The sequence below is a fragment of the Puntigrus tetrazona genome, chromosome 6 (assembly GCF_018831695.1).
Source record: "Puntigrus tetrazona isolate hp1 chromosome 6, ASM1883169v1, whole genome shotgun sequence".
Classification (NCBI taxonomy): Eukaryota; Metazoa; Chordata; class Actinopteri; order Cypriniformes; family Cyprinidae; genus Puntigrus; species Puntigrus tetrazona.
The window spans coordinates 23,830,187-23,855,617 of NC_056704.1; the positions used below are offsets into that span (position 1 = coordinate 23,830,187).

General features: G+C 37.1%; 2 protein-coding genes and 1 long non-coding RNA gene across 4 annotated transcripts in view; 1 reads left to right on the forward strand and 2 right to left on the reverse strand.

Moving 5' to 3' along the window:
* Positions 1-658: 658 nt before the first annotated feature.
* Positions 659-7,171, reverse strand: im:7151449 (membrane cofactor protein). Its single transcript, XM_043242896.1, has 12 exons — positions 6,894-7,171; positions 6,065-6,250; positions 5,878-5,977; positions 5,730-5,800; positions 5,220-5,399; positions 2,871-3,044; positions 2,470-2,538; positions 2,333-2,374; positions 2,019-2,048; positions 1,723-1,771; positions 1,037-1,108; positions 659-845 (listed from the first exon to the last, which is right to left on the reverse strand). The coding sequence occupies exons 1-11, from the start codon at positions 6,961-6,963 to the stop codon at positions 1,045-1,047; spliced, it is 1,035 nt and encodes a 344-aa protein (XP_043098831.1). The 5' UTR covers positions 6,964-7,171; the 3' UTR covers positions 659-845; positions 1,037-1,044.
* A 60-nt stretch (positions 7,172-7,231) lies between these two features.
* LOC122347544 lies at positions 7,232-19,073 on the forward strand. 2 transcript variants are annotated; one of them, XR_006251234.1, is made up of 4 exons: positions 7,232-7,327; positions 15,547-15,630; positions 17,485-17,962; positions 18,994-19,073. It is a non-coding gene; the product is annotated as an uncharacterized LOC122347544 (long non-coding RNA). The 2 variants fall into 2 exon arrangements; XR_006251233.1 differs by lacking the exon at positions 18,994-19,073 and having other exon boundaries at positions 17,485-18,118.
* Positions 10,045-25,431, reverse strand: part of LOC122347530 (membrane-associated guanylate kinase, WW and PDZ domain-containing protein 3) — a 98,417-nt gene continuing 83,030 nt past the window's right edge. The window contains 13 exon segments of the mRNA XM_043242892.1: positions 10,045-14,323; positions 14,884-15,019; positions 16,216-16,353; positions 16,707-16,812; positions 16,976-17,063; positions 17,476-17,673; positions 18,988-19,167; positions 19,278-19,470; positions 19,585-19,679; positions 20,568-20,727; positions 21,477-21,508; positions 23,665-24,288; positions 25,256-25,429. Coding sequence (XP_043098827.1) covers positions 13,332-14,323; positions 14,884-15,019; positions 16,216-16,353; positions 16,707-16,812; positions 16,976-17,063; positions 17,476-17,673; positions 18,988-19,167; positions 19,278-19,470; positions 19,585-19,679; positions 20,568-20,727; positions 21,477-21,508; positions 23,665-24,288; positions 25,256-25,429 — 3,116 coding nt within the window. The 3' untranslated portion in view covers positions 10,045-13,331.

The following is a 25,431-nucleotide window of genomic DNA, read 5'->3' on the forward strand; positions in this document are numbered from 1 at the left end:
TGAACGATGTGAAAACAATGTACTTGACTTGTTTAAAAAGCAGTAGGTTTTGCTATATAGCAATTACAAATTAATGAATTTATATAATATATATATATATATATATATATATATATATATATATATATATATATATATATATATATATATATATATATATATACACACACATATATGAAGAATAGATTATTATCGTTTTATTTTTTAGTTATATGTTTTAGCAGCTTTTTAAATGTAGCTTCTCTTTGCTTTGATGGGTTTGGCCAAGGTCTCTGCATAGAGCACACTGTCTAAATGAATCTCCAGTTGAAGTATTTGGCTTGAATAGCAGCAAGTATCTCTGGCATTGTCCTGGTAACCACATTTCTGTGTGGTCTACTGCTTACGTAAAATAAATACTTTTGAAAGAGTGAAGAATTATTACAACAACTCACATTGTTTGCTAATTCGGGATCGGGTTTCCTGTCGCCATACAGTCACAGAAAATTCTGACCCGGCTGTGATACACCGTCAATATCTCACTTTACAACGCCTCTGTAAAACGGCACTTTTAAAAGGGTGAAAAAGCAGAAACACGTGCCAGAGATTCTTTTGGGTGGATTCTTAGAACTTAGAAGTCAGGATTTAGTCAGCCAGAGAAAAAGAAAACACACCCAAGTACTTAAAAAAATCTTTATTCAAACATATAAAAATATTATCCTGTAATATATTTCCAAAAGCAAAAATGTTGTAGCAGTTATAAATAAATACAATATTTAGTTTAAAAAAAATTCAACGACAAAAAAACGTTTAGAATCCGTATGCAGCAATAAGGCTAATGCAAAGGAGCCGTCCGATTGTTTGCCCTGTGGTTAAGAGTCCAGAAAAAACACATTAATGACAATAAACACAACACGATAACACATTCGTAATAATTAACTGAGACTACTAATGCCAGAACTAACTCGTAACTAATGGGTGCATTAGTCACTGGATGAAGTCATGACAAGAGAAAACTTATATTAAAGCTAATGAAGATTCAGATATGGGTGGATACCTTGGGTTTTAGACGCTTTGATTTAGCAATAACTCTCCTTTTGTCCTCAGTTCTTCGCCAGTATTGTATGAACTATGGAGCATTATCGAACAAAGAGATACAGTGAAGTCATTACATTATTACATTATTTATTGGGCACATTCATTTTTGGTTAATATTGAATTAGCCATCCGCTCTGCGTGCTGTTTGGATGTAATTAGTGTCTGGTCAGACATTAGCTCTGCATAGTTATTTTTGTCATTTTGCCAGCAGCACCAGAACAGCCCTTTCCTTCGTGACAGCACACCTTTTAATTAAAATGTTTTATTTTTAACCTACTACGGGCTCGTATAATACATTTTCCAGGCGTACATCCGCAATCATTTACTTGAGATTGAGGTGGTTTGTCCATTAACTCATTATAAGCATGCTGGGAATCGCTGGAAACGTTAAGGGCGGACGCTTGCGCGGGCTTCGTTCTAACCAGTATCGTTTTCTGTAATCGTACAAGCCTTCCTAGCACCAAAAGCGCTTCTTCTGTCATGGTATAAGAGGTATTTGCGCAGGCAATGGCAAGAGGAAAGCTGATGTTAATGTGTGGATGAATGCATGTGTACAGCGGCATGCAGGCGAAGCGGAGTGACAGTCAGCTACGCTTAGTTCAGGTGCGCTGGAATATCTTAAAAGCAACTGACAGATATACTCACCCTTTGCGTTTAGAATAATAAATTCCAAAAAACAGAAAGCCCAGGCCGCCTGTGGAGAGCAAACGGATACGGTTTTGATATAAGGCCCAAACAGATCATCAGTGCATCACAGCCAATAACGACCGAACATTTTTTTTTTTTGTTTAATTTGTAAAGGTTTTGCATTGCATTCACTGAATAGGGAAATTCACAGAAATCTTAGTGATCCCAAACCGCTGAGTGGTTGTACACACACACACACACACACACACACACATTATTAGACACTGTAGATAGCTAGATAGATATATACTTACAAAAGCAAACAAACATACTCGCAGGGCCCCCTAAAAGATCAACAATGGTGTTACTAAAAACAATGTCATACATGAACAAAAGGAAATAAACATTAAATAGATACAATATGTGGTGGCCCTCAGTTATAGCAGCAGTCGCTCATCTCATCATTATCATTATCGTTATCATTACTGACTGATTTATAATATGGGAACATATGTTGTAGGACAAACTGACGTGGACTCCATTCACGTGAACTGCATTCCCTGAGCTGTGATGCAGTCAGAAGTTGAATAAGAAGAGCAGTATCATTGGATTTAAAAGATTAACTCACACCAAAGGAATGAGACAGTAGGGAGCACTTCATTAATTCTTCCTGCAATAAAACACATAACCAAATAACCGTTACAACATAACCATGAGAAGTGATTAGTGTGAGAAAACAAAGATGAAAAAAACACGACTCCTTACCATGTAAATGGGTGGAGGGTGTTGTCATTTCTGTCGTGGTAGCGTTTGCTATTGTTGGTGTTATGATGACTGTAAAAAAAAAAAATTGTAAAAATGAATACGCTGTTATCTGCTTTTGCCATCTTTTCCAATTCAGCATCGCACGTGTTGCATAAACATGTATGGAATGCGAAACCACCGGAGAAAAATCCACTGATTTCTATAGAAGAGAAATGCCCATCATTCACACATTTGATTTAATTCAAGTGCAGCATTCTCAGCAGAATGCAACAGAGTTTCTCTCAAAATCAGCGCAGCAAGTGCTGCAGATTCTTTACAGGCTTACTTATCACTCGTATCGTCAACGCACACCTTGGAATATAAATTCCCATGCATTCTAGAGTTCAGAAGGTTCGGCTTACCTTCATCACAGACAGGAAGGGCAGACCAGCCACTCTTTTCACACACTGATGTAGCTGAACCTTTCATCCTGTAACCTGGCCAGCATTCAAACGTGGCTTTACTTTTATGAAAGAACGGAGGATTTCCTTCAGTCCGGTTACCAAATTTAAGTTCAAAAACTGGACATTCAATAGCTGGGGATAGAAAGGAAGCTTGATTAAAGTCATTAAAACATGAAAAGGCTGAAATATATAGTAGTGAAAACGCATCCCAAGACACTGCACACTGCAGCATGCGAGGAAGTTCAATCATGTTAAGTGATAAAAAATTCAAAACAAGATTCCAAAGCATTTTGTATAAACCACGATTATAAAAGAATGTTTCCCTGGAAAAAGACATGCAAAAAAAAAAAAATCAGTTTAAACCATTATTGAAATAACAGAAAGATTATTGGATTTTTTAACCCATCAGGTGTACTAATAAATGGCTCGATTTAGTTGTAAGGTTACTTATTTGTTTTGTTCTAGTCTGTTATAATATAATTATAAAATGTACAAAATAAAAAGTAATGTCACTTGATGATAACAAAATGGAGCCTCTAGAAGACGAAATTAGCTTTTTATTGTCTTGTCTAGCTTTTCAAAGAAAATAAATAATTACTAAATAAATAAAAATAAAATAAATAAATAAATACTACAGATCCAATTTGAACACTATGTGTGAGTGTTATAACAAATATATTAATAGAGCTGTTGTAATTATAATTATTATTATGATGATGATTACTATAAAAATAAATAAATAAATGTATGAAAAAGTTACTGAATAGCTATTAAGTAGCTATTCCGTTTTAGTTCAGATTTGGACTTTGAACCATGCAGCGCTGTTTGAATACAAGTAGCTGTTTGGATACATGCACTTCTGAATTAGAAAACATGACGGTCTGCAGTTTATTTACTAATCAATTGAGTGCCATTTCCCGAATTCAGTCATCAACCAGCAACAGCCACCCTTCCTCTTCCCATCGGAGACACGAGATGCGAAATGGTCTCTGGCTGTCTGTGGTTGTAATGATTGTAGCTTCTTCCTTGGTTTCAGGCCAGACTATTTTGGTTGCAGAACATTCAGTGCATCCCTAATATATATATATATATATAATTAGCCTATATTAATATATATCATATCGTACTAAAATTGTATGCTATTAATTATAAATAAATAAATAATAATAAATGTAAACTTTAAGTAAAAAAAGGTAATTGCTGGTGCCATTTAAAAGTTTTCTACTCTTCTCACGATTAACACTCCAACTAATTTTTACAGTGTTTCGTATGCTTTTCTTCCAGCAGTGCCAGGCACATCTATCCGATACTCCCCAAACCTGCACTAAAATGGTTTACAAAATAATACGTGACCTCCCTAGAAACAGCTTTCAACCACTGCCTGTCACCAGCAGGACTATGATGAAATGGAAACACAAGATGATTATGGAAGGCTTAGAGCAAACAGACCGGGAGGGGTGAGTCACTGAAGACTCGCTATTACGGATCACTTCAACATATACAACAAAGACAAAAAATTCCTAAATCATAAAAAGCCTGAAGGACCAGCTGAACTAGAAGAGGGAAATTCAAGTAGAAGGTTATTTAGAGATGTGAGTACACATAAATAAACAGGTCAATAAGGGGACAAAACTGTAAAACACAACAAAGTGAAAGGCCAATGCTACGTCATACCACTTTCCACCACTGAATAAAATATAAACTTGCAATTCTGACTTTAGCTTCTCAATCTCACAATATAACAAGCAATCTCACAATTCTAAAAAAAATAAAATTGAAGAGTTGCGATATAGAGAGTCGCAATAGCTTTTTTTCATTTTTTATTCAGTGACGGAAACGATATAATGCAATTCAACTGTGCTGTGCAAAAATGGCAGAATGAGTTCAGCAGGCTGAGTTCTAACATGCAGAGTGCCCTGATGGTGCTGCAAAACCAGTGACTGAGTCCAAATACAAGCTCAGACTGATCAAAGGTCAAATCTCGACTCACCATTTCTTACACTTTTACTTAGCGATAGAATTCCAGTGAAGAACAACGTGGCATCCATAGCATAAGTGACAATACTATGAAAATCACACAAGAGCCGGCAATAAAAATATATTTAAGTGCATTGTTTTATGTTATTATAGTTGAGTTGTTACTAGTTGAAACTAGCTGTTGCACTCTAGATCCTGGACCAACGCGATTGTTTGCGGCTGGAGCTTCCCACTATCATTCAGTCCAGCTAATTAGGACAAAAAAATGAAATGTGATTGATTTTACATTTGGAATTTAATGGAGTAAAAACTTTAATTCCAAAACCTGACCTTTGCATATCGGAGGTTCTGAACTATATTCTCCGTATTCACCACATTTAATGGAGCTGTTGCCAACCAGGACGTAGTCATCGTCGCAGGAATATGTAATGACATCATTAAATAAGGGTTCGTCTCTGGGTGTAACCATAGTGCCGTGCTCAATTGGACCTGGCAAAGTGCATACCGTCACTATAAGAGACAAGGTGAAAGAGAAGCTGTTACTACATTTCTGACTGTGAAGACAACGCAGATGTTAATACTGAATGCGCGTTAGAAAAAAAAGTAAATAAAACAAAGTGAATTAAAATAAAATGGAAAACATTTTCAATTAGTTTTAATAATGCATTTAAAAAGCTATTACGAGAAAAAAAATAAAATCAATAAATAAATATATATATATATATATATATATATATATATATATATATATATATATATATATATATAAATAATGTTTATAATGTCTCAATTATGTTACAAATAACACTGATATGAATCCATCCAAAAATGAGGACTCACATATACATTCAACTTTTCCACTCCAGCCAGAAACAAGACAATGCCTGTGGCTTGATCCTTCCAGATCATATCTGGAATAAAGGCAAAAACAAGAGTCAATTACAAGTATGAGTGCAATATGGAAAGCAGGGGCCACGGCAGATCGTACCCTTCATCGCATTTGGGTTGAATTTGGGCACCAAACAATGTTCCCTGTGGAATAATGTAGCTCATATGTGGTGAAAGTGAAGGTGGTCCACAATCCTGCTCTGTGATGAAAACAAACATAGCAGTTTAGTACTTGATACATTTTCTTTTAAGGGCAATGTCCCATTTAGATATAAAAAATTAATTACTTTTGCAGCTTAATTCCACTGGACTCCAGAGCCCATTCACACAGGTGATATAATCCGAACCTTCATCTTTCTCGTATCCTTTAGCACACTCCACAAACGCTTTTGAATTGTCCGGGAAGCTATTCTTCAGTATGGTCTCCGAGGACAAGATGAGTTTTCCAGCCAAAACAGGAAATGAACACTCTGCTACATAAACCACAATAAAAGACTTCAGTCAAACGGTTTGAGTCAGTGAAGTTTGTGAGTGTGTTGAAAATGAATAAACACTTTTATTCAGGACACACTAATCAAAGGTAACTGGTAAACCCTTTAGAGTGTTACAAAGATTTCTATTTTAAATAGGTGATGTTATTTCTATACATTTCTATTGATCAAATCATTATTTGAGGGAAAAAAATAAAAACAGAAATATCCCACTTTCCACAAAAATATTGACCAGAACTGCTTTCAAGCTTTAAAATCTATTTTAAAATCTATCCCAACAGAAATGTTATTTTAAATAGTAATAATACTTTACCAAGAAACCTCAATAACCCCCCTTTAAAATACATTTTAGTTACAAGCAGCTACACTTGACAATTATATTGTGACTCCTGCTACAGGAAAGTTCCGATATCTGTTTTTGACACAATGCTCTTTGAATGGCATTTTTTCCATTTGACTAACAATTTTAGAGATTGTATTAAAAACACAAAATACAAAGAAACAGATCAAACCAACTCAAGGTCGTTTCGTGGTTTAGTGGATTTTTTTTTCAAGAAACTGGGCGCTAAAAAAATCGAAGCAGGCATCATTCAAGACGACTTTATTTCGTTTAAAAGCGGCTTACCTTTCCCCATAGAGAAGAGTGAAAACGGCAGCAGAAGCAGCGGCCAAGCCTTCAAACCTGTCATCGTCATTTGAATAGATTTGGTTTTTAAGCAACAAACACTTGTCGCGAATGCACAACAACCGGCAGAAAAAAACCCTCAATGGGTGAAATTACTTTAAAGCACTAAGTTACATGGACAAAGATATCCCCCATGTTAGCTCCGCCGGTCAACTTCTCCGCGGCAAAGGAAAAGAAAAAGGTGGAAATTAAAAGGAAAAAGCGCTTTATGTATTGTACTACGACTGAGGCGAATCCGGCGCTCGCTCCAGTGAAGTTCATTTGACCACGCCCACATCGTGACGTAGTCAGCCGCAGTTAAACACTGGAGTGCTCGCCGAGCAGCGTGATATAGTCTGCCTATCACATATAAAATAGCATTTAATATCTTCGCAGTGAGTAACGATAATTGTTTTAAACCGGCGTGTATTTGTGCTGTATTGTATCTGTTTGCTAAACTGTTGTTGCCTGTAGTCGCCATGCACACGTTCATTAATCAGTCTTATATGCTGCTTTCATGCACGTTAATTATTATCAATGTCGATAGAAAAGTTATGTTGGAGTTTTCGAAAATTAACGTTTTGCTGTATTTTTGATCAAGTAAATGCAGCTTGCTTCGCGGATGACTTTGATGAGACGTGGTTTAAGAGTATGGATTAAGAGTATTTACTTTACAACATAAATCAACGAATGCTGTTGCTTAGCGCGCATGTATTTGAAGAAGAAATGAATCCAGTCTGCTGAGGCGGTTTCTAGGAACGTGTGAGTCAGTGTAGGGGTGTTCCCCAACAAGGGCGTCCCCCGTAAAGCTCCAGCCTGATCATATTTAATGGTGTAGCCTAGTAACAATGGTGTTTTTTTCCCCCTCTTCAGTGCAAACCATTTTCCATACATCTTGCTAACTTCAATATTTATGTGTTTTGAATGTTGCTGTATTTCAGTAAAACGTGGCTATCTTCAGTGTGGGCATGTGTGTGTGTGTGTGTGTGCGCTTCCATAGAAATGGTGGCTTTGACTGCTATAGCAACGGTGTGTATTTAAGCACGAAAGCTTTTAATAATTCAAGCATCATAGCTTAGAGGGAACCCTGGCAATTTATTAACCTGTGGTAAAATCACTTCAGGAAGTCAATGTAAAAATAATTATTAAAAAAACAAATGTAACTATGTATGTCTATATATGTCGTATATATATATATATATATATATATATATATATATATATATATATATATATATATATATATATATATATATATATATTCAAATGGGTCTCTTACACCCATTTATTTGCTCAAAGAATACAGTAAAATATTATTGCAAGCTTAAAAACGGTTCAAATGTGTTTTATTTCTGAATTTTCTGCATTATTAGTTCAGCTTTCAGTGTCACAGGATCCTTCAGAAATGATTAATAGTAAACTACATATACATTTTTGTGGATTTTTTCAGTATTATTTGATTCATGGGAAGTTCAAAAGAACAGCTTTTATCTAAAACAGAAACCCTTGAATAAATAAATGTATTCACCGTCAATTTTAATCAATTTAATACATCCTTATGGAAAATCTTACTCACCCAAACATTTGATACAGTGTTGCCCAGTTTCTGCAAAGCAGCACGACAACAACAAAACGTTTCTATATTCATATAAAGATCATGTGACGCTGAAAACTAGAATGGTGGCTGCTAAAACTTCAGCTTTGCATCACAGCTATGCATTAAATTCCATTTGAAAATCTTAAACTGTAATAATTTCATAAAAAACTGTGTTTTCATCAAATAAATGCAGCCTTGGTGAGCATAAGAAACTCCTTTCAAAAACATAAAAAAAAATCTGAACTCTTCTCAACTTTTGACCTGAGATAGCTTCATTGTTTTCCTCTTTCATCAGTGAAGCTGAATGATCATTATAACACCAACTTGGTTCTTTCTGACAGTTTCGAAGCGTCACAGCTAGACATATTAAAGCACTCTTTTGCTCTTATCAGCTTGTCAGAAAAACACACCACACCCATCCCATCCTGACTGACTAGAGATAAAACCAAAGGCACTCTTTCCCTATTTATAACAGAAGAACCAGGTCTGTTTTTCATCAGCTTGTCCACAGCTATTAAGGTTCAAAGAGTAAAGTAGGTTAAAGCGGCACATGGTTGTTTGTTTAATAGCGTTCCCGTTTTCCTTTACTGCTCAAGCCTCAACTATTGCACTGATGTATCTTTTTTATCAGTAACATATTAAATGCGTTTATTATAAGTACGTAAACTGTTTTGCCTGCATTAGTTTTTATTGAAAATGACTCTTTGGGGACACCTAGTGGCGGATTTGAGAAACGCTAAGGCCTGCATGTTAAAGAGTCCTAATATATTTCACCTGTCAGACATTTATTATCCACTTCCACCACTGCTTCAGTGGTTTGCAATACATTTATCTGCTTCTTTATATCTCTCCTACCGCCTAAAATACCTCCTCCGGTCTCTACGGTGCTGAGTACTTTACACATCGCTGAGCAATCATGAAATGATACAGCAGTGTTCTGCTTAACTCAGCAGAACAAATGCCGCTTAGACTGGCATATTTCTTTACTGTAAGCCATTAAAGTAGTCTACATTTTGTTCTGTGTGACAAGCCATAGGTTTTATCAGCTAGACAATGCTGTAGGCGTGACAGGCCCGGGATAAGACTTTCTCTAGACAACTTGAGCTGGGATAATAAATGTCACGGTCACAGTCATTGTATTTTTAAAATCTTATAGCTTCGAGTCATCTTAAAATAATGAAATTAGTCAAACGTCGCTCTTATCTGCGCGCGCTCGGTTTTGTCACACCGCCCGTTCCTCTGTAAAACTCAGCAGAAAATGATCTTAATTAAATATAAAATGAACCGCGCTGATGTTAAATATAGAAATGCCAATTAAGGAATAATTAGCATATTTCAATAACATCGTTATTCCAAAGCAGAAGTCGCCCAGATTTCGATTAAAGGGAGGGGAAAGTTAATTCGGAGTAAAAGTGGAGACCCTTATCGTTAAAAGACCATTTCAAAAACGTAACTCCTTTGAGATTTTTGATACAAATTTGAAAACTTTGCATAAAACGTTACATGACCAGAACACCAGGATATGATTTTATTTTCATTGCACCGACTCGAAATATTTTCCCGCCATACTTAAATAATTAGTTAGAAAAATAACGGAACAAATATACATATTTCTATTCTTTCTTCTGAGAGACCACTCAGCTATTTTTTATAAAGGTGCTGTACATTATTTAAACATTTACATGAATCAAACCACGTTATATTGAGCCCATATGTATTTAGTCTAATGTGAGGCCATTCTAAGCCTCACTCTTAAATATGAACAATGAAGATGACTTACTTATGTACAGCAGATGCTAACATTGCTTTCAGGACATTTTGTCGAATTTAAACAGTTTTCAAAGTCTGTCATTTGCACAAAAACACAATGTAACACCACAACTTGTCTTTGTAATTGGTTTGCGTTCTCATCATTTACTGTATATTAAAGCTGTGTCACAGCTGTTAGTTACATATCCAAACCCTGAGGTCATAATCACTTCACACACAGAATATGGAATGGCCACCAGTCCTTTGGTATTGATAGATCGTGTCACTTCCTGTGAAATAACCTTGCACGTTTATCGCGGCCACATTTCAGACCCCGAAACCCCAAGGAATCAGCCCTTTCAGAAACCTCCCACAACCGATCAGGTGTTGCAAACAAAATCAGCTGATCATCTTAAAATAGTTTGACAGAAGACATTATACCCGCAACATTCCCGTTTTTAGGAGGGATCATTTTTCCCATACTCTAGCCTGTATTTAAAGACTGAATCTTTGCACATTAGGGTGAATCTCACAGATAATTGTCTAGATCATATTTCACCTCCAAAATCAAAATTTGCATAAAGACAACGGAGCCTAATGAAGTGGGATTTTTTAGGATTTGCTTCAGTGTGACAGTGTGCATAAATTTAAGCATTTTTCTCCTCTAAAACTTGATTAAGATTTGCTTTTTTTCAGTGCAGTCACGTTTATTAGATGCGAAATATAGTGCGAAATAAATATGAAATGATTTTAATGTTATATGTATTATTTTAGGTTTACGCCTAATGCAAAAAAATGACAGTATTGACAACATTCTAGTGTGTAATACGCAAAAAAAAATAAGCACGGATTCCAAGCCACGTTGCAAACTGTCCAAATACAAACGTGTCAGTGTTTTGGCCAGAAGCGATGTATTTGTTTATTACAGACAGCTTTTCAATTTACAAGATCATAAATGATGTATTTAAGTCATGCGGATTATGCAAGTTTTCATCAGCTCTCTGCACTCTCGTTCTTTTACGGAGTGTGAGTACGTGAGTACTCACATTTTTGGGTGAGCTACTCCTTTTAATGCAAAATATTTTCTTTCAAATTTGAGATCAAATATGACCCCTTGACGACCTCCATGAGGGTCACCCGTGCGCATTGGCTTCTGATGGTCATAAACCAAAGCTTGACTGCTGTAAAGTACAGTATAGCCTCATAACTGAGATGAGTTGAATTGCTTGCACTGCTTGCCTTCGTTTTGAGCAGACCGGACGTGCATGTCCAGGAAAAAAAGAAAATAAATATTACCATATTAAATCTGATTCCGTAGAATATTTAAAAATACATTTGCATGTACCATTTGTTTTGTGACAAGTCAAAACAGTTGCTACAAGGTAAAACTACCACGGTGCTTAGCAAGAGCCTGGATCTCTACACCGAAATCAATGTCACAATCTGTTATAGCTACATGTATCTATTCATATACATATTTCAATAAATAAACATTTGATCATGTTCTTGGTATATTAAAGCACAAGTTTCTGGTCATTTGCAATTATAATATTTGGAGATCAGGGAATCAAAGACATGGAAGAGAGAGAGAACAGTCTGAAAAGTCCCTGGTAAAGCCTCCAATCTTCAAGACAGTTCTTATTTACATCGTTTGAAAATGTTCGAGATAAACAGCATGGGTCTAAAACGCATGCAACAAAACAAGGGGTTTGCATGCAGGGGGGAAAAATAATTCTTTGGGGGTAAGGACGTGCTGTTTTTAACCGAAACATAAACTTGCATTGTTGTTTTGGTGATTGATGGGGGGTGTTCCCTTAAATTGCATAAGGAAGGATTGCATCGTGATGTCCATAGAGTCCTCATGTAGTTTAATGTCAACTGGCGAGAAGCAAATTAAAAGAGGCTGTCCGGACAAAACAGAGTTCCATGCGTTTCACCACAAAACCTCAGAAATTGCCTGTCCAAGACGATTAAGCAATGATCTCCATAAAGCAGTTTTGTGTCGAAGCGGTCCGTTTGTGAGACGAACATTTTTAATTCGTTTGAATGAGAAGCTCATGCTGACCACTGTCCAAAGAGAAGCACATGAACATGGTTCACCTGAAACGCTCTGAAGCCACATGAAAAACGAGGTGCAAGGCCAAAAACATACTCTTGGAAAGTATGTGAACGAGCATGTGAACGCGCCAAAGATAGATGCTTTGTGTTACTGTAGCGGTTTCAAACTTCTCTATTCAGGCGATATTGTTAAGACCTTGAGAAGTCTGTGCCTTTAAACTGTCCACTTTTTATAACTAGCTACCTGAGTAATAAACAACCTGGTTGAAACTTGGCGTCAAATTAAAATTCACCCAATTTATTTTATAAATGCATATTATTAAGCTTACTGTGAACAATTCATCCAATTTGTTGGACTATAGAAGACAGCATTCTGAAGAAACCTGGTAACCAAACAGTTTCAGGTCCCATTGACTTCCATAGTATTTGTTGTCAATACAAAGGAAGTCGATTTAAAATATGATATTTTGAAGAATCTGGCAACCAAACAGTTTGGGGTCCCATTGATTTCCACAGTATTTCTTGTACATTCTATGAAAGTCAATGGAGGCCAAAGTCATTTGGTTACCAATATTGTCCAATATTGGGAGTGACACGGGAAATTCTGATTTGTTAGAAGAAGTCTGGCTAGGCAGCTATATACACAAGTGCAAATGCTTGAAGCACTGACCCCGCTGTACACAGACGTATGAATAAATTTGATTCATTGCCCTTGTATAGTCTTGTACTCGAGAAGGCGTCAGTTTTTTCAGATGTCTGTGCCAATAAACCATATGCCATGTTATTTAGGTAGCTAGCTATAAACAAGCCGACAGTTTAACTAACTCGCTCAGCAAGATTCACCCATTCCCAATTCCCACGATAGTGCTGAAATGCTAAGAATGCAACTTGCAATCCATGATGAGCCATGTGCAATCATAGCTAGAGGCGTTTGCTTTCACACACTCGCGTATATGTTTCCGGCCTTAAACCTTCTATTCCCAAGGATCGCCGAACTATTCGCAAACATCTCGCATCGCTTCCTCGTGTGTAAGGATACGTGCAAAACTCGGGACCTTCCAAAGGCCGTCGCTCAAGGGTCCAGGGTGGTCAAAGACTAGACTCGCCCTGTTGGTGACTGGAGCAGCGTCAGTGGTGACAATGTCGTTTTTCCTGTCTTCAAACTCATTTCCTTTTCCTTTGCTTTTATTCTTATTTGCAATAATTTCCTTCCTGTTTTCCTCCATTTGATCCCCCTTATCCTTTGTTTGTCTGCTCGTCCTGTCTCCCTCTCTGCTCGATATGTGGGTGTCTTCATTTTGAATGTCTCTATTTCTCTGTTTTTTCTTCTTTCGAGTGCTTTTGAGATCCGTTTCCTCTTTCGGCTCGAGCGCTTCATCTTCTCCTTTGCTTCTCACTTTTCTCTCAGCTCTCCACCTCTCCTCCCCTTCTTGCGTCTCATTTTGTTTCCTTCTTCTAGATTCCTGTTTATTCCTCATTTCAGCGTCACTTTTCTTCATGCTGGGTGTTCCCTTCGTAGGGCGTCCCTTTTTCTGTCCCTGCACTTCGCCAATTACCACTTCCTGTCCTTCACGCTTTGACTTCTGGGGACTGACTGAGCGACTATGTTGGCAGGACTTTCTGTTCTTTTGGGAGTCTAGAGTGCTTTGTTGCAGATTTTCTTTGTGGCTGCGAGCTTTGTCTTTGGATGGGCTTTTGGATTTCTCTGTATCTCCGAGATCAAGGAGATTCTCTGCGGACCGACTCTTGATGCGCCGTTGCTGCGGGACTCTGGAAGAGCTGGTGTTTGGTGGTTTGGCACGCTTCTCCTTCTTGCTGTCTTTAGAGCGAGAATCCTCTGAGCCACGAGAACGGGCAAAGGAGCTTGTCATGCCTGGCATTTCCTTCTTCGCTGAGGAGGATGGCGGATGAAGGAGAGGAGAACTGAGAGGAATGTTGGAAGTGTTGGATCCCGGAGGATCAGAAAGGATAACATCTCCTGCAGAACCTAAGGGCGAAAATATGTGCATTGGTTCCACTGCCTAAAATTAAAAGCCTATGACTAATTATAAGGCCTTATAAAAATTCACCATGGTAACCAATTATATTTGAGTGGTATTTGCCTGTTTTGGAGCTGGTTGCTAATTAATTGCTATGAAAACACGTTGCTATGCCATTTTTCATCGTGTTGTGATTGCAAAGAACATAAACATATTTCACAGAACTAAAAATGTACACAATAAAGCAGAGAAAAGGCTAGCAATTAAGGAGCAAAGAAAGTATAGTAAGTATAGTTCCATTACCAAAGAATAAAAGACCTAGAGGAATAGAGGCTGTTAGTGATGATGCTCTTGGGGACAGTAACACACTGCAGAGGAGCTTACACAACCTGCACAGAAGAGAACGAGAGAGAGAGAAAGAAAGAAAGAAAGAAAGAAAGAAAGAAAGAAAGAAAGAAAGAAAGAAAGAAATGGCTGAAATTAGAAAGCAACCCATGTAGTCCTGATGTTCTTACAGCATGCTTACGTATACAGCAGCATCATCATGTGCTTGTGTGTCATAACTCACTGTTCTCTGATAAGAGGGCTTGCGGTCGCAGTAACAGTAGCACTTTGTTTCCTCCAGCTTGGATCAGCTCAATGGCTCTGGTGTGACTAATGCCTTGCGTCTGTTCTCCATTGATCTCTACTACCTGATCTCCCACCTGCACATTCAGGGATAAGATCATTTATAAAATTATCGTAATTGAAATGTCTTGGTGGTCTCTGGTTCAGGCCAAAAGAGCTGATGAGTTTAGTTAAAGATCAAAATATCTTGCTTTTCACATATCAGCATCTGCCAAGGAAAAACCCGTATCAATTCCTGCAAACAGGAAGATATGGCCTTCACTGATATGGCCTTGAAAGCTAACATTTGCATTCAAAGAGACTGTGAACTGACGATTCAAAATTGATCATTTAAGTGGTCATTGTGCTATAAACAATTTCTGCAAGTTTCAACGATCTATTAGTCTAATAACAGCTGCATTGAAGCCAGTCTGCCAAAAGACATATATATATATAATAGTTTGGCAAAAGATAATCAATGCCTGCTTCTAAATCGATGCCTGTTTATCTCCACCCACTGGATCACACACTTACTGTTTACAAGTCTATGTAGAAAACAATTATTTGATTTCTTTCTATCGTGTCAGTAACAACATTATCCTTTGTTTAATTGATTTTACCACAGATTAGTTTACAAACTAAGGATTTCCAGAAAGATTGAAACTGAAAGATGCTGACTACATTGGACCCAATGCTGCACCACACTAGTGTGAGTAACTGTTTTCATTACGTGATCAATAATGCTTTGCTAAAACAGATATTTGATACGTACTGAAAATTAATTTGTATTTAAAATAACCACAGCAGTGTCCATCTGTGAGGGATGTAAGCTGTCAAACATGCACAACTGTTAGCCAATAATAACAGTGGGAGTTTACCTCTGAGCCCCAAAACCACTACAATCATTCAAACAGAGAGTTCAGATGGGTGGGTGGGGTAAAAAATGTTTTGATGTAAAGATCTTAATAGCATTATAAGTTGGCCTCAGAATGGAAGGCTACAAAATAAAGAAAAAGGAAGTTCATGACCCCTTGAATTCTTCTGGCAAACAACTTAATCCAAATCAAACTACATTCCATCCAAGCTAAACATTCTTTCGTGTATTTCCTTGGAATCAAAACAAACGAAAAGAACAATATTTTGTAATATTTGCAATAGAAAAAAGTATAGTTTTCAGCCTCTCCTAAATCTTTTACTACATGTAAATACCTAAAATCATTTCAGAAGATGGAAAAATGTCAGCAGATTCCATCCACAATGTGTGAGTTGTTAAAGAGTAGTGTGCTGTACTGACGTGTATCCTGCCGTCCTGCAGAGCGGGGCCGTCCTCAGCAAGCCGCAGGATGTAGAGGCCCATGTTATACTCCGTTCCTCCTCTCAGACTGAATCCAAAACCACGAGATCCACGCTCCAACTCTACCGCAATACAGCCCTAGACAGAAAATGTAAATTTACATTACTGTTCAAGGGTTTTGGTCATGTTGTTTAGGTTTTTTTTTCCCCCATGCAATGTATTGTTGGTGATTGCTAGAAAAAACACCCGTGCTAATTAAGACTTATATATTTAAAATGTTATTTACTTCTGTGATGGCATGAGGAAATTATAATTATAATTATATCTTTGATAGATTTTGATTTTCCATTATAGGTTTCAGTCTTGGTGAAAACACCTAGTATGATCTCATTATTTTTCATGCAATGCTGATATATTCAATTATACATGACCCTAGACATGTTCTCTAATTACATTTTAGGCACAGTTTGTGATGTAAGTGAGACTCTTGCCTGTTTGGAGTTGGCGAGACACAGAGTTCCCTGTTCACTCATGGGAAGAGCTTTATACTCCGTCCGTACGAGCTCATCCCTTATCTCATCCATATCCAAATTATATCTGCGCATAAGTAACACAATAAAAAAAAGAGTGGCTTAAATCCTCCGTAAGTGATGAGAGCTTAATTTTATCGGCTATGTGGCTGAATTTACATGAATTTACAACAAATAGTCAGAGGGAACAATCATATTTAAATGGTTTAAATGCATAATATGGACTGCACCTCTCATCCTGAGTGGATTTGAGCATCTTGTGCTGTGGTGCTGGACTTTGCTTGGCCGAACTGGCTCCTGACGGAGGCCCTTTGTACTCTAAACAGCCAATAAAAACAGACTGTCATATAAAATGATAAACATCCAGTATAAAATCCCTTATGAAACAGCATTCGCAATACTTCTGTAATAATAATGATGAAGGTTTCAGCATAACAATAGGAACATTTAAAGCCTATCGAACGCCATATTCACGCATGTGAGCTAGCATGTATTAAAACTGACATAAGTGAACTTGAAATAGGCTAATAACTGGTCTAAATGCCCTTTATAAAGCATTCAATTTAAATATGCATGCATAATTGATATTAAATTTCACTGTGGTTATTAGCCTTTCAATTTAAGCTACATTATTGCTTTAGTGTGACAAATCAAAGCATGAGGCACAGGTTGAGAAAGCATGAATATGTTCCGCGGCAGTATTTATGTGACATTTTATTATCTCACTTACCATCCTCAGGGACCACAGTGAGTGTGACGGAGTTCCCCGCGTCTTTGATAAGCTGAACAATGTCGTTATGAGAGAGCTCCACAATGGACTGACTGTTCACAGCGGAAATACGGTCACCTACGTTCAGCAGTCCGCAGCGGTCAGTCGGACTGCCCTCGATTATTCGACCGATCTTATGAGGAATCACTGCAACACACACTTAGGCAAATCACTTAGCGGAACTGAAATGGCTGGTGTTGTATTTATAATCATAATAAATTAATCATAAGAAATGTAACAATTCTGGTGTTGTGTAAAACTCAAACAGCTGGATGGAGTGGAATGGATCAGAGAACAGGGGCCTCAAGGCACTTTTTAAATTTAAACTACTGCATTTTTAAAGACATCTTAAAATCTAAATAAATGAACACGCAACGCTGATGACGTAATATGCTCAATGAAAAGTGCAAGGCGTGATGCAACCACCACTGACTACCCTTTACACAGAGTAAGTATGGACATAAAAGTCAACGGAAATGAAGAAACAGCTATTCATGTGCAAAAAAAACACTCATTTCAACATGACATCAAACCAAAACAACCATGGTAAAATGAAATTATTAAACTAAAACGAAAAATTAATAAATACAAAATCTGAAATGAATCAATCAGCTTTACAGTTAATTTATTTTGTCATCCATCATGATTCTTTTACCAATTTTAATTTAACTGATGAGTCTCTTGAGGAAATAACTAAATAAAATAAAATATATAACATTTATACATAATTATGAAATTAACAGATTTTTTTATTAAATGCTGATTTAATATAAAAACAGCTGTTTTTAATGATTAATGACAAATTTGTATATTTATAAGCAGTGAAATTCTGGCGTGTTTATCAGTAAGTGTCATACAGTATGGTAGACATTATATAAAATATGAGTATGTTTTATATAGTATATTTAGTATAAATATAAAAAGTTATATATTTAAAATGCATTTATTATTATTTATAAATTAAGTATAGTTCAAATCTATTAACATACTGGATGACCTTTGTCTCGAGACTTACACATATAAAAATTATAATTAATACATTATTTGGACTACCACCTGTCTACAGTGCACATTTCTTAATATCAAGCCTTTTAATGTCATTACTTATGAGGGTTGTATGATATTTGAATAATACCGGTCTTTAAACGCAAGATATTTAAAGTGTTCCACTTTAGCACAATCAAATATTCCTCAGTATATCTTTAGTTGGACTTCAGTACTATATCTTCAAAATTAAAATGCTTTAAATACAAAATGAGTCGTTCCAATGTAGCCGGCTTCAGGTTTACCAGTTTAGTATACTAAAAAGTAGAATTGCGGGGTTGTTTTATTAAGTACATAAATGTAAATGTATTTGTAGTAGATTTAGCATGATATGGTATATTTTTGATTTCCAGTTCAAATGATGTCCATTTTTTTTCTTGATTATTTGTCAAATGACTTCGGCTGTTGCATCAATGAATCTGCTGTTACCTCCAGGTGGAGGTTTACTCTTCGATGTGAGAATGACGAAGCCAAAGCCCTCGTTATCTTTACGATGGAGCGTGATATCAAACGACCCCTGGTCCTTGATGCTTGGCTCCTGGATACGAGGAAGCCGAGGTGAGCCATTCACGAGGGTCAGCGCTCCGCTCCCAACATCCTCCAGGGCATCTATAGAGCAGAAGATTACAAGGACTGACCTTTAATGAAAGCTTTTCAAGCAGTTAATTACACTCCAGCGCAGGTTTTATGTCTAAGGCCTGTCAGTCTGCAGCGCTCACCTCTGTAAATGACCTTCCTACGCACAGAAAGCAGCACTTGTCCGTTGCGTGCTGCGTTAGTCATCAGATCCAGAACTTGTTTGTGAGATTTCCCCTTTACAGTGATGCCATCGATGCCAACGAGTTCGTCTCCGGCCCTCAGACGGCCTTCTTTCTCTGCCGCCCCCTGGGGAATGATGGCACCAATGTAGACCTAATGAAGTTAGACAGATAGCTCGTTTTAGAGTTAAGACAGAAAGTCGATCTGCTAATAAATCACATAAATACAGTCCGTGAATATAAATATCCGGTAATACGAAGGACTCACTGGTTGTTCTGCACCTTCTCCTCCAAGCACACGGAAGCCAAAGCCTGTCTCCTGATCTCTCTTGATGAACACGTCCAACTCTTTATAGTGAGGTACTGAATACAAATAGAGCAAATTACACGGAAGTTAAAAATAGCTTGGAAAACATGAAATTAACCACATTCATCAATTCATCACAAAACAGCAAAACCAAAAATAATAGCAACGGTATTTGCCATGCAAAAATGTGAAATATGTAATTTTTTTTATGTGAAGCTCATATTAAACAGCTTCTCTTTGCCATGCAATGATAGTGGTTTGGGATTCAGATTGTAAAGCTCCAAAGGGAAGAAAATAACTGTAAAATATTTTATTCAAACTATATTCAAAGTCTCTCAAAGCCATTCAACATCTTTGTAATATAGAACAATTTATATTAACTGATAACTCATGCTCATAAATCTCATTTAAAGTTTCACACACTTAAAGCAACTGCAGAATATATACAAGAACAAGACATTTGCCCACGCCTCTCATTATATTTGCCACTTTCTCATGTATTAGAATTTAAATGTGAAAAAAAATACAAAAAAAGCCCTGTTGTATTTCAAATCAATAAAATAAAATATTAATATTACACACACACACACACACACATATATACACATACATACATGGTTAATATAAACAGTACACACACATATATTATTATATTTGGGTGCAATTAATAGTTTTAGAGCACTAAGATATAACCTTATTTTGTAATTTGACCAATTTGACCTTAATAACTTTTTTACATATATATAATAAAAAAATAGAGGAATATTGTTTTAAAAGTTTTTTACTTAACTAATGTAAACTTCATTACACTTTTACTGTTTTTTTTACTGTCAGACGCTAATGTTCTTCCATACTTTAAATTGATACTGAAAAGTAGCATTTAGCCAAATATTGCTGCAACAGAATATTTTCTTCCTTGCTGGATGCACTCAGCGGAGACTCACCTATGCTCTCCGACAAGGCTTTGGGTTTGCTGTAGTGGAGAGAAGCGTCTTGTTTTGGAGAACTACATGGCAGTGTGTTTGAGTGATAGGTCAAAGCCTGGGGAACCATGATGTCATGGCAACGGTCCAGAGTCTCAGTGCTGGCACTCAACCCCGGTCTCTGTTGGAATAAAATGCGTTTTAATACCGCTTCACAAAGTGACCAGCAGAGTGCACACAGATGTGAACTACCACTAGCAGAATTTAAACTGTTCACTAGGCACATCCTCTGAGAGAATAAAGCGCATGCAGATAGATTTCAAGAGAAATACTGTTATATTTAGATTGGCGCCTGCTGGTTAACAGGACAATTCCCACACTTCATATGCATGTGTGCACAAGAGTGAAACTGGAAGATTTTAATGGAATCTATCAGTAAACCCATTGGAAAACATAGCCTCGTACAATTCATATTTTTGCTGTTTTGCCTTGTGTTACAAGTTACTGGTCTTTGACAGCATTTATTGTAGTAACTGTAATGTCCATAAAAAACTCACCAGTTTAATACTAGGGTGTTTACAGGCCAGGGTCAAAAAGGGCCTTTTTTATTATTCTCAGTGACATTCTGATCCCTCAGAACCTTACTTTAATGTAAGTGGATGGGATTGTTTTTGCCTGTTTCATCATTCTCGAGTGAAAATAATACATCCTATCGCTTCAAAGTACCACACGCCGCATGATTTAGTACAAATGGCGTGGTAGTGTCAGCCCCTGGACTCTGGTACTTACAGAAAGGGGGTGGTTCAAATCCCAAAGCCCGAGTACGAACAATAATTGAGAAGAAATTTCATCAGCACAAAATGAAATATTCAGCCATTTCCTCACTTCTCCAAGGTCATTATCACCTCTAAAATCTATTATCATACTCACAGGTCTTAAACTCTTCACAGGCGACGTCTGACCTAGAAACAGAGAAAAAGCAAATGAGAGACATAAGCAGCACTGAAGGAGGAAAAAATGGGCGAACAGGCACTCATCAACAGACAGATGAAAAAAACAAGAACTCGTTACTGGGATAGAAAGTTTCTAGCCTCATTATAATGACAGCGTTTCATGGTTGTTGCCTCTCAAATATGAAAAAGGCATGAGAATACATTGTTTCAACGCTACATTATTAATTCTCATCCATCCAACTAAAAAGCTACTCAAAGAGGAAGCGCCATTCAAGTGCTTCAAAGTGGGGCGTTTCCTGAGCCAATTCCGAGCTGGGTTAATCATGACACATGCGTCATCTAGGAGCCATTACAGATGGATAGAATAAATGTACATAAGAGAAAATATGAATCCTTCAGGGAGAAAGACATCGCAAATGACAGAAGTGATGCGTGAAATAATGACGTCGCTACTTTCCATCTGTCAATCCCGAACCCATGCCATTTATTCATTCCTTTTGTTTTTTTTCTCTCTCTCTGTTCTTCTCTTGATTGGTGTGATTTCAATTGAAATTAATGGCTAAACAACGGATGACGAAATTCGCTCAGCCTTTGAGGGCTAACAGAACTGATTAAAGCATTATCTTGCTCTCTTTCTTCATCATTTTTCTCTCTCTCGCTCTTCAGACAATAAATCCTCACAGAACTCTTTGCAGACACATCCTGAATTCCCCTGTGATCTAAATTCATTTCCCAAATTCCCAGCCAGCCCATAGAGTGGGTGCAAAAGATGCAACGGGGCCTCTCCTGCCAACTGTACCAGAATCAACGGTCCATCATTCTTACATAACATTCTCCTAAGGGGACAGAAACTCACCTCAAGTATGATAATGGAGGAGAGGAACGAGGCTAAAATGGAGATTATAAAGTGGTGGAAAATAATGCATTTGCTAAACAAATAGATCTATAACTAAAAAACTGAGACAAAAAAGAGCACTGCGTAATTCTGTGCTGAAAAATATAATGTGGAACGTGAAAGGTCGTGTTTTGCAGTGTTACACTGCATATTCACCTTCTTAGTCAGTCTCTGTGTCTTGTTTTCCTGTACAAATATTTTTACAAATATTTTTAAATCAAAAAACATTATTTGATATGCAAAAATGAAATTAGATGCTAAATGTTGTTTTCTGAGAAATATATCACAAGTCAAAATTAAGATGAACATTTAGTTGTTTCTTTCTTCTTCAAAAAAAAATTGAGAATAAGAATAAAAGAATAAAACATAAATACTGTACAATAAAGGACTTATAGTATTCTTTTTCCATGATTTGGGATTTTTTCACTTTCTGAATTAGAAAGCATTAAAACATGAGGCAGAATTTAAGTAAGCAACAGTAAACAAACTGAAGAAATTTAACCGCAATAATCATAGTTTTACAAAGAAAAAGATGACGTCAAGATAGGCTGCAAACTTTTTGATTGATGGCTTGACAAATGCTCAAAGGATAAAAAAACCTGACAGCCTTTTTTCATTTTCACATTTATATTCACTTCGTGCTATTTAAAGTCAAAGTCTTTGAAAGTCTTTTTAGCAGGGCTTTTTTTTACTAGAAATGTCTGAGTGAGTGATGGAGCAGAGTATCGAGCAGAGTAACATTTTAATTTAAAATACAGACGAAAAAGAAAAAACAGACGATCTGAAATGGCCACTGGTTAACGTATACCTATTATGGCAAATTAAAGTCCAAAAACATACAAAAACTGTGTAGAGTTTGTGAGTACTATTCCATTCAATATATGAGTATATATTTGTTCAAGATATATATATATATATATATATATATATATATATATATATATATATATATATATATGTACACAGTGCACACTCATATATCGTGTAAACAAAACAATTTTGGATGCGATTAATCGCAATTAATCGTTCGACAGGACTAATATATATCTAGCCATTAATACCAAAAGATGATGAAAACAAACATTTTCTTTACAACTGCTTAGATCTCTATTTTGAAACTGAAAAGTGCTATGAATTCCATGGGAATCAACCAGTCAAATAGTGTTGTCATTCTCACACTGTTTGAGCTACATGAACATAAAAATAAATGCAAATGATGCTATAGCAGTGATCGAAGCGAGATGTTCCATGCACACTCCTGCTCTCTTACCTCCTCTCAACACCAACAGATTCACCTCGCTGCCCACCGGGAGGTCCTTCAATATATCCACCACCTGCGCATGGCTCAGAGTTTGCACGTTCTGCCTGTTAATCTCTTTTATCACGTCTCCTTTCAACAGGCCTCGGCACCACTGCTCATCCAGGATCATTTTCACCTTCTGCCCCAGCGGACAGTCTGCAATGGCGAAGCCAAATCCTCCAGGTCCCTTCACGATCGGCACGCTCACCAGCTCCGGCTGCAGCATCCCCGTCTCGGGCCTGTCGCCAGCACCGCTGCCGCCGCTGCCTCCTGGAAGAGCGGCGACCACCGGCCGCCCGATGGCATCTGTGGTTACATAGTGAAGCTCCTGGGAGGAGCCGTGAAGGGCGTCACCTTTGACCAGCAGCGGCTGGCCGTTGATGAGGGGTACGGCGGTTACGATCTCTCCTGACGGAGGTGGAGGTGGAGGGGGAAGGTCCTCGCTGTCCGCGTCCACGTCAGGAGGGAGTGAGTATCCGCGGCAGAGGACCATGTCCACGTACTGATTAATTGGGATGCATTGGAACATGTGGACCACGTCGGCGTGGGTTTTGCCTAAGACAAGCGTGCCATTGATTTCCACAATAACATCGCCTAGGTTGAAAAGAGAGGGATTTCGACAGCGTCAGAAAAGAAAAGATCATTACAAAGTGGATGAACAACTTTATGTTTTTGAAAGACACTAGATTAAAGGAACAGTTTAGACAAAATTAAATATTCTGTCCTTATTTACTCACACTTACACTATGTCATTTCAAACACGTATTATTTCTTTGAGAAGCTTTGAACAATTTTGACACAGATCTCTTTTATATACACATTTGATAAGATACAAAAATGACAAAGAAATACCAAGCAGTTTGTGTGACTTGTGTACTATATTCCAAGTGTTTTTGAACTCGATCAGTGAATAAATCATTCTTTTGATTTTTTGTTATTGCTGTTGTTGTTTTTTGAATCAGCAGATCCACTTGATGAATCAGACTGATCTTTCAGTCATTCAGTGATCCACAGCAGCTCTCTACTTAACAGCTCAATGGAAATGAAGATTATTAGTGAATAATGACTTAAATGTCTTTTTCAGAAGACATTTTCCAAGCCTTGTCATTATGGTCACAATGGACTATTGCTGTATGGTTTAAAAAGTATTGAAAAAATGTTGTAATTGAAACAATATAAAAAAAAAAATCCCCAAAAAAAAAAAAAAAAAGAATTAAAACAACAATGTAAAAACAAAAGCTATTTCAGAATGATAATAATAAAAACTGTGATAGTATAAGTAATACTAAAATAAAAATAATATGGAGAAAAAAGCACGATTCTTCTAAATATCAAATGTTTTGTTTACAGAAAAGAAATTTAAATGCTTTGGAATAAATAGAGGGTGAGTAAATAAAGGCATTAATGTGTAGCCTTCTTATGGTAATATATTTTCCCTATCCCGGTTTAATGTGATGGGTCGTCTATAATTAAGTCATTCGTAGGCTGGCTTCCTAATTACACATAATGTGAATTGTGGATGTTCCCCTAAAAACCAATCGCCAAACTAGGCATCACTCACCAGAGGCCATCTTGTTGTCCTGGGCCGCTGGGCCATCAGCGAGAACGTTCTTCACCTGCAGGAACTCATCAGGGCGGTCTCCACCAATGATGGTGAAGCCAAAGCCCTGCTGGCTCTTCCTGAGAGCCGTGTGATACAGCTCCCCCTTCAGCTGAGTCGGGTCCCGCGTGAACCCG